This window comes from Garra rufa, chromosome 6, assembly GCF_049309525.1.
Source record: "Garra rufa chromosome 6, GarRuf1.0, whole genome shotgun sequence".
Classification (NCBI taxonomy): Eukaryota; Metazoa; Chordata; class Actinopteri; order Cypriniformes; family Cyprinidae; genus Garra; species Garra rufa.
Genome location: NC_133366.1, coordinates 46,457,981 through 46,473,004, shown reverse-complemented (window position 1 = coordinate 46,473,004; position 15,024 = coordinate 46,457,981). Strand labels below are relative to the sequence as shown.

At 34.4% G+C, this 15,024-nt stretch overlaps 1 protein-coding gene across 2 annotated transcripts in view; it reads right to left on the bottom strand.

The window, feature by feature from the left end:
- prkcba (protein kinase C, beta a) overlaps positions 1-15,024 on the bottom strand; it is a 43,240-nt gene that overhangs the window by 19,395 nt on the left and 8,821 nt on the right. For both annotated transcript variants that reach the window (XM_073843058.1, XM_073843056.1), the window contains exons 3-5: positions 5,457-5,539; positions 2,942-3,053; positions 2,297-2,425 (exon numbers count right to left, since the gene is read on the bottom strand). In XM_073843058.1, coding sequence (XP_073699159.1) covers positions 2,297-2,425; positions 2,942-3,053; positions 5,457-5,539 — 324 coding nt within the window. The remainder of the gene's footprint in view (positions 1-2,296; positions 2,426-2,941; positions 3,054-5,456; positions 5,540-15,024) is intronic.

Below are 15,024 nucleotides of genomic sequence, written 5' to 3'. Positions count from 1 at the left end.
GTAGTATACAGTTTTTGGAAGTGAAACAACCATAAATTGACATTCCCAGAATTTCATATTTGATGTTTTTTTGTTGAAAAAGTGTTTATTAGTTTTTTTCTTATCAGTTGTGTACATTAGGGTTGTATGTTATATCTAATCTTGTTAAATTAATGTTTATTGCATTATTTCACTTTTGGTGGTTATCAGTGTATTACAAAGGCACGAAACTGATTTTAGTACTTCAACAGGTTGTATAGTAACATTAGATCAGTTAATGAAATTAGTTTTTTTAAGTTAAATCCGTTAAAATGTTGCTACTGTATTTCTTTGTGGTAAAATTCTGGCAACCACACCTGCCAGGTTTTTACTGTAAATTTTACGGATTTTAAATTATTCTTGGTTTTTGATTAATATTTTTTCATTTAAAAACAATGTATAATTAATTGACATCCTAAAACATTTAGCAATTTATTAAAAGTTTAACAAAAATTTTATTTTTAAGGTCCTATGAAATACATTTGAATTTTTTTCTATTTTCCATTAATTTTCTGGATTCCATCTAATAATAAAAAGCATCTCTAATTAATTGATTTGAAGGCAAAAAAAATATTATTTTTTATTATTTTTCTGGTAAATATTCCTTAAAGTAATGTTGAAATAATAATTTTAGTAATAGTACTATAACTACATTAAGTACTATATCTCTCACAGCTTCTTCAAGGTAAACCTAAGTTTTATTTTAACGGGTTGTTGTGAAGACCTTTCAAGTTTCTGTTTGTATATGATATGACAATAAAAAGTATTTTTCAAAAGAAAAATAAAACGCTCATAAAGTGACTCTAGAGATTATGTTTATGTGTTCATACACTCATATAATGAGATGACAGAGGCTGAAAACACAGCAAGCTTTATGTGCACTTCAGTACGTGTGTAGTAAACAAAACCGCACGTCTTTTTATAGCGTAATATTCACAGACACTAGTCCATATTGTGTTTTGATTTCAGTGTACTGACCTATTTTGGATTTATTCATCCCAAATTCTATGACTTTCCGCGTTACACAGTAAATTCTGTCATAGGGCCTAAGTATGGTGTTTTTATGCTTATAAAAAAGTCTGCACTTAATTGATTAAAAATACAATAAAATCCTAAAAATACCTGTCCTATTTTAATATTTTTGATGATATGGCAAACATGATAATTCAGAAATCATTCTAATATCAAGTTCAAAAGAACAGCATTATTTTGAAATATAAATCTTTTGTAACATTGTAAATTAGGGCTATGCAATTATTCGAAATAGGGCTATGCAATTAAGTTTCAATTTCAATTTCTGCTTCAAACGATCATGAAAATACAGTAATCCAGTAAACCCCATTCCGCCCCCTTTCCAGTTGTGCGCTTTCGCTCCTCCATAAAAGATCAATTTCACATGCAAATTAGCAAAATCATGTAACGTTACTTTCATAAAACGGGACGTGCTTAAATTAATAATGTTTCTTTGATGTTGTGTTTTTAAAAGCGAGAATGAGAACTTGCGCTGTTCTGTGTGTGTGCTGAAAGACGGAGCAAGACACGGCCATGTAAAGTTATCTTTTATCTCAAGGTGTGCGCCAAACGGTCAAATACACGCAAAAATATATGGTGATTATTCATGTAAACACTTGTCAGTTATGTCTTAAATGATCATAAACAGTTGAGAATGAAAATACGTGTGTAACAGTATACTGCATCCGTGTGGCTCTTAAAGTGGCAACAATTAATATTTCTTCTGCCGTCTTTGTGCTTAATATTAATAAAACGTAAAAATACAAAGAGAGAAATCACTCACTGCTCTTAAATGAAGGACTTTTGTAGTTTTAATAAGAAACAAAAAATTCAAATAATTACATTCAATTTCTGTAGTATTGTTAGACTACTTTAGACTTGCATAAAAGTATTCACTTTTTTCTTTTTTATTGCCATCTTTAAATAAATCACTAACATAAAGTTTTGGACCCAGTCATAATCGTGTTAAATAATCGTGATTACAATATTGGCCAAAACAATCGTGATTATGATTTTTGCCAAAATCGAACAGCTCTTTTATAAATGGCTTTACCAATTTGCAATTTTACTGTACTGTTTTGTTGGTGGTTACTATGTGTGCCATGTGGTTACTAGGCTATTCTAAACAAGGGTGTTGTTACAGTAGGATGTTCTAAACCACTAAATTGGCTTAATTTAGGAAATTAATTTAAGATGCAGTGGAATGTACCCACTATTATTTATATATATATATAAAATGTGTGTGTTTGTGTGTGTGGGAACTCACCGGTCACGGTGAGAACATTATTTGTGATACTAGCACTGAGATGCAGCCGTCCTCTCCTCTCAGTGTGGTCTGTTCCACACAGACTGGGAACATTTTCCACGCATCGCTTATGAATATTCATCATACAAGCTGCAGAAAACCACACAGAATTAGATTGACAGCATTACACATGCAGCGTTTGTTTCTCACTCACTACTTACTAAGAAATGCCCACACAATCACCGCAGACACTAGGACACACACCCACAGTCAGGCACACAAAGATCACACCCACGCTAGCTAAAATACATACAGAACACAGCTGTATTTACATATGTACTGCACATAAATGATTCAAAAACAATTCATGTTTACATATGCCCAATCTATATCTATATGTTTATAGCCGTGGTATTTTTTCATTATACAACATATTTATAGAAGCTTGCGGATTTGTAATTAGTTAAAAATAAGAAACACATCTATGTAGGCAGATTTATAGCCTCATACATTACATAAGGTACATTTGCATTTCTTGCATCATTTCCAATGATCAAACAGATGAGTAGATCAAACAGTGTATTATGTAACGCATGACGATAACCAGCAGAGGTCACTGTATGAGAGCTTTGATTGGTTATTGTGTGTATGCAGGATTAGACTTACTGTCGCATTTCATCCCCTGGTGTATGAGTCCGTACAGTAGAGATCCACAGTGGTCACAGAATGTGGGGCTGGAGTATGTGTGTACCTTGAACTTATGCTTACTTCGAGGGTCCTGTGACACAAAAACACACGGGTCCTTAAGAAAATAAGAAACTACCTCAACAGGAAAGTGAAATGACTAAACCTTAGATTAAATTAGATTTGTTTAGATGCAACTTCATCGTCTTTGTGCAAAGTACAAGTAAAGGTTACAGCAATAATCAAAAAGAAATTACCGGTGCAGCTACAATGCAAACAATAGCAGAAATATATAGTATATAGATTTAGAATATTTAGATTTAGATTTAGATTTGTGCTCTAGGGTCACAAATAATACAAAATAATGTGTGTGTATACATATATATATACACACACACATTATTTTGTATTATTTGTGACCTGGAGCACAAAACCAGTCTTAAGTAGCATGGGTATATTTGTAGCAATAGCACAAAATACACTGTATGGGTCAAAATTATAGATTTTTCTTTTATGCCAAATATCATTAGGATATTAAGTAAAGATCATGTTCCATCAAGATATTTTGCAAATCTCCTACTGTAAATATATCAAAACGTAATTTTTGAGTAGTAATATGCATTGCTAAGAAAGTCATTTGGACAACTTTAAAGGCGATTTTCTCAATATTAATAATACTAACAAACCATACATCAATGGAAAGCTTTTTTATTTATGTATATATTAAAAATAAACTTTTTTTTGACACTTATGACTTGATGTTTTTGGTCCAGGGTCACATTTATATAATATTTATAATATGAGATTTAGTTAAAAGTTAGTTAAAGTTTAGTTAAAATTTTATTTTATTTGTTTTTATTATCTATTATATACACTATACTGTATACACATATACATACATAACAGTTTTAATTTAAGTAATTTTAATACATCAACTTAGTTATTTTAGTCTAAATTTAAAGTTTAAACATTTATATATTTATACAAACATACATATGTAAATATTAAGTTTGAATATTTATACGTTAATTAATTATTTATGCATTTTTATTTAAATTAATGTGAAAGTTAACAACACTGACATAAATCTAACTATTCTGAGACCTAAATCTAAAGTTTTAATTTTTACTAGGTTTTGTTTTAAATATTTCTATTTAGCTTTTATTTTTATTTGTTTTATTTTAGAACTTTTTAAACATTTTTAGTCATTTTCAACATTTAATTTTTATACAGTTTTAAAGTTAAAGTTCAAATATTTATATATTTATAGAAATAAAAATTTTTCATGTATATGTATATATATGTATATATGTATATATGTATATATATATATATATACATACACATATATATAATATATATATTTGAATTTTTAGTTAAAGTTTTAGTAATTTTGTTGTCATTTTATTTCATTTTTATTTCTTTATTGTTGCTTTTTGTAATTTTATTTATTTATTTTTTTTTTTTTAGTTTTAGTTTAGAAAATGAGAAATGTTGCATGGGAAACTAGCTGAAATAAAATTTGTTTTTAAAAATATTTTATTTCATTTAACGTGTATTTAATTTCAAGAAATGAAAATGTTTTTATGGTTTTAGACACAAAATGTCAGATAAAAATACTTTGCAATTACACAATTCATTCCACCTCAAGCACAAATAATATCCAATCAATTTATAAAAACATTTTACTCAGAATTCACATAAATATCCCATTAAATCCTATAGGAAGTGAATGCTGCACTACTACATGAAATGGTATGATAAATCCCTACAGCTAGGGGGCGCCGATGTAGAGACCCAAAGAAATTAGATACTGCAAAGATTATTATAAAAAAAACAGAATGCAGTTAGATGAAGCAGAATTTTGACTGTTGCTTTTCCTTTGTTTGAAATAATTCCAGCAAGTGCAAATTCAACAAAAGCACGTTAATGGACTAGCACCTTCTCTGTGTTCTTCAAGCTTTTGTAAAGGAGTCAATGGTGAAAGGGTCAAGAATCAAAGCTTTCCTACACAACAACATTACACAGCGGAGATGCAACGAATGGCACTGGAGAAGTACAGTAGCATTCACGGAAAACAAACAATTGACTGCATCGAGAAACAAAGCACAACACAGGAAGTGCGAGTGTGCGCCTGCTTTTACACATATAGGGAGGAAGCGTGGTTATAAATAGAGATTAGAGAAGAGAAAACTGATGTCTCTGCCGGTTTGCATGTGAATATATAGTGCAAGCAAACACATGAGGAACATGATTAGTGTTAGGCTTCATTAAACAGTACATAATCAGTTACCACTGAATAAATATTTAAACTGCTCACCAAGCAGTGTGTGTACATGAGTAAGTGTGTGAGTGTGTGTCTACTGCTTAGTCACAGGAAGATGTTTCTTTCAACTGAACAGGAAGTGAATTTCACTATCAGAAAAGATGGCGCAAGAGAAGCTAGAAAAGCTGGTGGATGAGAGAATTTTCTAGTGTGTTTGCAGGCTTTACTTACATCTGATGCGGGGCCCTTGTCGGCCCCAGGGCAGGAGAAAGCAACAAACTCATGGCAGCGTTTGTGGACCACGAAACCGCACACTGAGGGAGAGAGAGAGAGACAGAGAAAGAGAACTTCATTAAAACATTTTTGAACATTTCCATCATGGTGCACAACAGAAAGACCAGAAAGCCAGAGTACAGTTTAAGCCATGTTTGTTAGGCTTTGATGGTAAAACTATAGCTATACTGCTCAGAGTGATTACTAAAAATAAATGTTTTGGTTGTCAAATGTTAGTGTAACAGGTTTGTGATGAACTATACACTGCTGGTTACTTCTTGCTCCATTAGTGCTGAGTAATGCGGTGGCAATTGTTTGCAGATGCCATGTAGTTAGGTAGATATTTTGTGATCTAACGCAATCACTTTTAGACGCAATCACATTTAAGCGCAGCTCAAGTGTCCAAATACTTCTTGGAGTCACCGTTTATCTTCAAAAGCAGACACTTTCGAAGAGCTTGAGACAGAGGACTGGGTGTTGACCTGAATTAATGTTGTTTTAGTATTATTTATATACTATTCTAATATTAGTTAGCTTTCTGAAATAAGCTTTATTTTTACATTTTCAGTTTTTACTTTAATTTTTAAGTTTGAGTTATTTTATTAAGCATGTTCATAATTTTCGTTCATTTTTAAAAATATTTAAATTTTAGTCATGTAGTAGTCTAATTTTTAAGTTTAAACATTGATATATTTATACAAACACTGTCTGTATATATATAAATATTACAACTTTATGTTTAATCTGAGTGATTTTAATCAAATTTAATAACTTAGTTATTTTAGTCTAATTTTTAAGTTTAAACATTTATATATTTATACAAACATATGTAAATATTTATGTATTTTTTATTTCAATAAATGTGAGTTAATAACACTGACATAAATCTAACTAGTCTGAGATCTAAACCTAAAGTTTTATTTTTTTAATTTTTAAGTTTTAAATATTTCTTTTTAGCTTTTATTTTTATTTGACTTTCATTTCAGTACTTTTTAAAATGTCAATTTTTTAATTTACAACACAGTTTTGTACAAACATACCGTAAACATAAAAAAAATCACGTGTTAAGTGCAGAAAAAATAGCGATTTATTGCAGCAAGCAGAAAAGACTGTGTCTTTCTCTTATGTTAAGAACGCGCTGCAGAGGTGCTTTCCCTTAAGACTACAAAAACATTTTACCTAACCTAATCAAAATAAACCAAGTAACATATTAAGTAAAGGTGCATCAATGCACATTCCCCACCAGTCCTGTGTAAACCACGGCATGCAACATTTTTGAATTAATTGTATTTAATATTGTGAGACTGCGAAGCGCAACAACGCAGTCTGAAGTACTGTAGCTGTTCACATAAACAATCTTACTCATCTGCTCAATCTTGGTGATGTCAGTGCCCTAAACGATGTTATAATATAAATATAAATATCATGGTGTAATTCTCAGTTTTAAGTGAACTATCCCTTTAAGTATCTTTTTTGTTTTGACGGAGGAACGCTTCAGATGATTCAGTGAGAGAGCTGTCTGAATGAATGCGAACTGATTCAGACCAATTTGGCAAAGATGTTTAGTCAGTTCAGCGAAAGAACCAACTTAAGAATCATAAATCCTTAATTAAAGGCATGGCTGGTTGAGTTAACAGAAATACGACACACACATAAATGCTGAATTGCAGGGCATACATTTCTCAGATCAGTCGGAACGCTAATGGTACGCACAGTGCGTACAGCCATACATCTGCAGGCGCCGGTCACTTTAGCCAAGCATTTTGTCTTCCAGCTTACATTTGCTTAATTGCCCAATTTGCCTGTTGCTTGATCATAAACCTCACAACCAAAGGTTTTAACAGAATGTGCCTTTGAAAATCTAGTACTCTCTAAATATTTAGAATAAATCACCAAACCCCAAATTCTCTGGTTAGTCCAAACAGTTTCATATTCATCAGTTATAGGGGTCAAAAAGGGTGACATTCACAACCTTAATCTATGTATACAATGTTAAACTAGCATTAGGTCAAATCATGAATACATATTATATACTAAAGAGTTCACATTTCTAAATAACCATTCCCACTGGGGATGCCATAGAGTTCATATAGGCCTAAATTAACTTTACAAAATTTTTTTATGCTGATTTCTTGCAGAACACTAACAAAATAATGCACATAATGACAAATGTATATAATGAAGTCACTGTAAATCACTTGTCTGTCAAATGAATGTAAATGTATGGGCATCAATAAAGAATTTATATTTATGATATAAACATTTATGATAACAGGGAAACCTGTATATTATGACATGTATGGCGCTATATAACGTAAATGATGTCTCTTACTGAAATATGTAGTAGAAAACCAATGAAAGATTTACGTTATTTAAAAATCCACATCGTTTTTTTCATATTTAGTCATATTTTGGACTGTGGGGGCACCATTATGACTAGGGGTGGCACGGTTCACAAAACCCACGGTTCGGTTTGTATCACGGTTTTAGGGTCACGGTTTTCGGTTCTGTACGGTTGTTATTGTTATTTTTTTCTTTTAATCTTTAACACTCCAGAAATGTACTTCAGCATATGATATATACAGCTTAATTATCCACAATTTAGGATACAGTATTAAAAAAGTTATATCATGTAATCATGCATAAACTGAATTTGACTTGACTTTAAGCACATTATTGGGACCATCTCTGAGGAAAGCTAGGAGAGATTTCATCAATGTCTTCTCTCTTGATACAGCAAGAGAGAAGACATTGATGACATGCTTTTCATTTATTTGGCAATAACATGAGAATGTGTATTGCTATCTCTACAGGAATTTATGTGCTTTTTTTGCACATAAAGATTGAACTGAAGAATTAACTTGCATTTATCAAAGAGCCAACTTCAGTGTAACTCTTACAAAAATAGTATCTTTTAAAAGAAAAAGAGAGGAACTCTTTAAGCTCTGTCTTTTAAACAAGTTATTGGTTGGTTCATGTCATATGACCTGCAGTGCGCTTGCGGCATACTGAAAAGTTGAGATGTTTTTATCTCGATGCGGCGCAGACGCGCCTGGAAAAAACGAGCGCGTCGCTTCCATCATGAGCGCGCATACCGCGCGTCCACATTTGAAATAACGAACATGAGCGCGCAAAAAACGCTACATGTGAACGGCCCCTTATACGACGCTGGCGCATCCTCCAACTCCGGGCAGCCTTCCTTATCTCTCCAACTTCCCATTTCTACATGTGACGTAACCTGCAGCACACCACTTTTACTGTCTGTATGTCCACACACACACCTCTTATTTCGCCCAAAAAGGACACTCACTAAGGGCATGAGGCTACATTGCGCATGCGTTGAACCGTGTGACGCACACATGCACCGAACCGAGACGAGCGAACCGAACGGTTCGGTTTTTTTCCATGTACCATGCCACCCCTAATTATGACGTGAAATAGTTGCGCTCGGTGAGCTACTGGTGCTAACTGTTGTTATTTTTACCATAACACAATTCAGAATACACAACTTGGAAAATAAAATACTGATATGATGACCACAGCTACTGAAAGAGCTTACAGGTGGGAATGGATATAAGCGTAGGCTTAAACCAAATGTTGTGTGATCAATTTCCCCACAAGGAGTCTAAACGCCCAGGATCTCGAGTGAAATCTGTGCTAAGAAACTCCTCCAGTGGCTGCGGCGTCATGACAAGCGTCTGCATGTTTACATCCTGCCAGGATGGCATCTAGCGTTTCTTTTCTCTGCCGTTTATAAGTTCTTTTAGTAGCTGTGGCCTTACAACCAAAGGCATCAGGGCTAAAGTGGAGAGAACAAAAACGCAGGTCTTTAGGAAATTTTAATTCATCAACAGGCATCTTTCCATTTGTTTCTCCTCTTCTTATTGCCTCTGTTGTTGCCCTTCGACTGAAAGCTGCATAATGTGGCATCGTATCAGTATTTTATTTTCCGAGGTGTGTTGCAATAAAAATAGCAACAGTTAGCAGCAGTAGCTTACAGAGCGCAACCACTTCACATCATGGAAATAATGGCACTCCCATAGTCCAAAATTATTTTTTCATGGGTTTTCTGCTACATATTTCAATAGGAGACATCATTAACACTATATTAAGCCATACAAGCCTTAATACCCGGGGTTCTCTTTAATAGTGCTTTAATCGATAATGCTCTTGTATAAAATATATTTATAAGTGTTTCCTGTATCGTTAAAAGCATGGGATGTGATAATTCTGGCTTTTTTTGTTGTTGTAATCTGCTCTTTTTTTAATCCGTCTAACAATGTGGCAAGCAAAGCCTATAATCATAAACCGCTAATGAACATTTGCCAGCTAAGCCCTGTTCAGCACTAAACAATAAAAAATGAACACTCCAAAACTCCTGGTCTAAACATGTATTTTTGTCTTATTTGTATTGTTAAAATATCTTAAAATATCTTTTGTCTTGCACAGACAGTTTTTTTTGTCTGTTTTAATAAGCATAAACAAGCTAAATACAAGTGAACAAATCTGACAGTGCAGTAAAACAAAATACACTTGTCAACAAGTCTAAAAATCATATGCAATATTACTTTAATTAAATTGTGAACCTGGACCATAAACCCAGTCTTGAGTAGCATTGGTATATTTGTAGCAATAAGTAAAAATACATTGTATGGGTCAAAATGAACAATATTTCTTTTATGCCAAAATCATTAAGATATTAAGTAAAGATCACGTTCCATGAAGATATTTTGTAAATTTTCTACCGTAAATATATCAAAACTTAATTTTTGATTAGTAATATGCATTGCTAGGAACTTCATTTGAACAACTTTAAAGGCGATTTTCTCAGTATTATGATTTTTTTTGCACACTCAGATTCCAGATTTTTAAATATTTGTATCTCAGCCAAATATTGTCCTAACCTTAAAAAACACACATCAATGGAAATCCTATTTATTCAGCAATTTCAATTATCTTATCTTGTTGTTGAGTTTTTTTTTTTTTTACAAAGTCAAAAAACTAATTATAAATGCAATGAGAAGTTTATAGTAATGGCTTACAAAGGGTAGTTTTGCAGATACAAAGACTCTAGCTTGCAGACATTTTTTCTTCTAGAAAACAAGTAGGAGGATACTCTTAACAACTTATAGACCACTCTTTGAATAGTTATGATGGTTGAATACTTGAGTTTAACTGTCAAGAACATGCCCAGTCGTATTTCACTACAAAAATTAAGACTTCAGTTAGTTGTTCAGCAAACAATAAACAATTGCATTTTTATTAACTAACATTAACTAACAAAAATGAATAGATACTATAGCAAATGTCTTGCTCATAGTTAGTGAATTTATTAACTAACATTACCTAATAGGGCCTTCCAACATATTTTTTCAGGACCATAATATATCTATCTTGTCTATATTAAAGCACAAGTTTAAGCACAATGAATTGTCCAATTTACTAACAAACAAAACTGGCTCCACAACCATAAAGAAACAACAATCAGATAAACACACACATGCACACACTCACACTCACACAGGCCTTCTGACTTTAATCACTGGGATCATTCATTATTAACCAGATTATTAAATATGTATTCTTTGACAAATTATTGATGAAGTTGTTAACCCAACGGCAACTGTTGCGATCTGTGATTTAGCTGCAAATCTGGTTCACGGAAATGCATCTATTTTACTACACACATGTAGTAGACATTCCAGCCTTCTGCATACCTGGTCAGGCCAGGTAAACATAAATACAAGGGTAGAGGTGAGGGAGGAAACCACAGTCTGGCACGCACTGACATTCCAGCCACAGGAATGCATGCGTGGTTACATAAAGGAGGAGGCAGGGACAGTTGAGTCACAGCAGCCAGACTGGAGCTAAAGGATCTCCCCTTCACATGTAAACAGTCTATTCTATTTGGCACTTCCTTTCCCTTTTCTAGAGAAGCATTCCAGGACATTCCCTCTGTAATCTCTCAGCTGTTGCCTGGCAACAAGACCTAAGGGTTAAAGAGGGTGGAACTGTTCTTTCCGCTAAATGTCACGATTATAATCTACCTCAGTTTAACTCTTGCAATTATACACATGTAGAAAAGAGTGGGGTAAGATGCACGACTCCTTTAAAGGGAGTTAAAATTCTGTCATTAATTACTCACCCTCTTTTCGTTCCAAACCCGTAAAACCTTTGTTCATCTTAGAGACACAAATTAAGGTATTTTTGATGAAATCCAAAAGCTTTCTGAGCCTGCGGCCATCAGTGGTTCAAACATAATTTTATAAAGCTACGAGAATACTGTTGTGCGCAAAGAAAAAATTAAGTTTGAACCACTGATGTCACATGGACTATTTTAAAGGGGGTCCAATGCTGTTTCATGCATTTTAAGTTATTTACACTGTAAAATAGTTGGATTCTCATGATAAACATGGCCAAAGTTTTAAAAAACGATTTGGATTTTGAACAGAGTATTTCTGTGCTGAACACACACTTCCGGGTTTTATACAAGTTTCGGAAGGTTTTTTCAATATTGCCTCTTCATAACGTCCTGAAGGGTGAAACTCCTTGTATAGGCATTTCTCCCAGAAGAGCACACCCTCACACACAACGACCAGAGCAAGAGCAAGTGCGGGCCCATCAACGTGCTTCATTCGGCTGCACTGCTGCACGGGACTCACTCACGAACAATGTCTCTAAAGAAGCGTGGTTACGTGAACAGTGGATCCGGGGCAGAAACAGAGTTTTGCAAATGTGTTTATTGACAAATGTTTTATAAACAAGGCCCGGTTTGATGCTGGATTTGCACAAAAATAGCTTGTGTTCTGAAGATGAAAGAATGTCGTATGGGTTTAGAACGACATGAGGGCGAGTAATTAATGACAGAATTTACATTTTTTGGGTGAACTATCTCTTTAATGTAGCTGATTGTATACAATTTTGTCATGTGATTATATACACTGCTATCAAAAGTTGTGAAAGAGAAGGAAAACATTTCAGAAATTATTTTCATAACAATAAACTTCAATGGTGCACTCAAGTTTGAACTTCCAAAATGCAGTTTCAATGCAGCTTCAAAGGGCTCTAAGTGATACCACCCAAGGAAGTAGGGTGTTATCTAGTGGAACGATCTGTCATTTTCAACACAAATTGACAAATTATATACTCTTTAACCTCAAACACTCGTCTTGTCTCTTCTCTGTATTCTGGTTCATGACAGTTAGAGTATGTCAAAAAACTCCCATCTTGTTTTCTTCTTCAACTTCAAAATGGTCCAACATCGCTGTTTTACCTTTTTTTTGTAAAGGGCGTTTGATCATCATTGCATGTTCACTTTGTAAACACTGGGTCGGCACTTCTGCAGCGATGTAGGATGATTTTGAAGTTGGAGGAGAAAATTAGGTTGGAGTTCCGACATACCCTAACTGTAATGACATGTGCATCGCAGAGAAGAGATGAGATGGGTGTTTGTGGCTAAAAAGTATATAAACTGTCAATTTGTTTAGAAAATGACAGATTAGATAAGACCCTACTTCCGCGGCTGGGATCGTTTAGAACCATTTGAAGCTGCATTTGGAAGTTCAGACTTGAGGGCACTATATGGAGATAATTCCTGAAATGTTTTCATCAAAAAAGAATTTCTTTTTAAAAGGAAGACACAAACATCTTGGAAGACAAAGAGTAAGTAAACTGTCTGTACATGTTTGTCCTGGAAGTGAATTTCTCCTTTAAACCCACCATTTAAGTATTGATTTGTCTTAGTATGTTTATGAACATGATTCAGCCTGCCCCTGGACATGTTATAGACATCGTAAAATAGAAGTTGTGATAATGTATTTATCTCATACTTTGTTCTACACCAGAGGCAACTTAAGTGGAACAACTTAGGCAGTTCACACCAACAAATTGTGTACTTTTATGATAAGACACTTTCCAACCATGAAATGTTTTCTTTGGAAGCGGAGCAAGTTTGAACCTGCACAGTATTTAGAAGTTCAACCTTAGGTGCACCTCAAACACTTAAATATGGAACAGCAGTGACAGAAAAGCTGCTTTTGCAAAGGCAGACTAACCAGACGTGTGATTACCATGTATAACATCATGCACTCTTAGGCTTGCCATTAAAAACCCTGAACTGCTCCAGAGCATCCTGGAAAATACAGCTCATGCGCTGAAATCCAACAAACTAAAGATAAATGAAGAAAATGGCAGTTGTGTTTGCAAATGCAACTGTCACAATGCTAAGGTGTTGTGGGTGTTTTTAAGGGAATTGCTAGAGAATTCAGAATGGTTGCTAGGATGTTCTAAGATTGTTCTTAGATGTGGATTAGATCCCACCTTTAGTGTAAGTTCAAGGTAAGTTTAACTGATTGGCAATGACTCAAAATGGAGTTCTCAGCTTACAGGGATCATTCTCAGAACTAGGGATGCACCGATCCTTATCGGTCGATAACTTGCGCGTTTTGTCAGTAAAGCCGGTTCTGTAATCAGCGGTAAATGCCATCAGGTGCGTGATTTCACGTTGAGCCGTATATACTACACACAGCCGTTGTTTACAGACGAGCTGCGCACTTTCACACTGATAATGAACATTGCTATGCGCAGCTCGTCAGTGAACAACGGCTGTTCCAGTAACTTTATTGTTCATTCAAACCCAAAGAGATGTTCTTTATAAAAGTTAAGACTCAGACTCGCCTTCCTAAAATGGCTCATTCAAACGCCCCCACAAATCTACATCATTGCGTGGGAAGATTTGCTTCTATTCTCGCTGTAACTTTGTTGCCGCCACTATGTCACGAACAAGCTGTATGTTTCGTTGCAAAAGCGGAACTACTTTGATTGGCCTTCCAGATGAATACACATCTAGAAATCAGTGCTTACATTATATTTACAACACTGCTCCAGAATAGTACAACGCAAATATCCGAGAGAGTGCAGCGCATTTAACAGAGGACTGTTTCCTGAATGTGGTAGAGTAGCCTACAACAGACAGGTTTCCATCCAAAGTTGCGAATTTAACTTGTGCGCAAAATTGGAATATTGCATAAATCATTTGCTATTAAGCTCCGTTTCCATCCAACAACTCAAGAAGAACAAAATCGTCACTTCCTGATAAACTGGCACTATATATCACTAATAAAGTAGGAGAAGCCACTGACTATAATAATTTTCCTATGAAATTCATGACTTGTGCCTCGGAGCGAGCAGAGGAAACAAAGTAAACATGGCCGTTGCTTTGGAGGTGGATGCCTGCCGTCTGGGAACGCAGCCATGTAAGACAGTTCCTGGAGGCAATTTTATATTTTATGCTTGGGCATTTCAGAATGACAATAGCAACATTTCAGATGCCGTTTAATGAAATCGGTCTGCTGGTTAGTCAGGTTTTCCCATAGCAGAAAGTCACATGATTTTTTGATGCGTTTCCATCTTCCATTATACACATTAACCCTTTTCGCACAAGTCAAACTGTCAAGTCAACTGATTCTATAAGCTGGGGCAATTCCAACTTAGCAAAGACAGCCTGGTGCTTCTGACTCACAGCCTG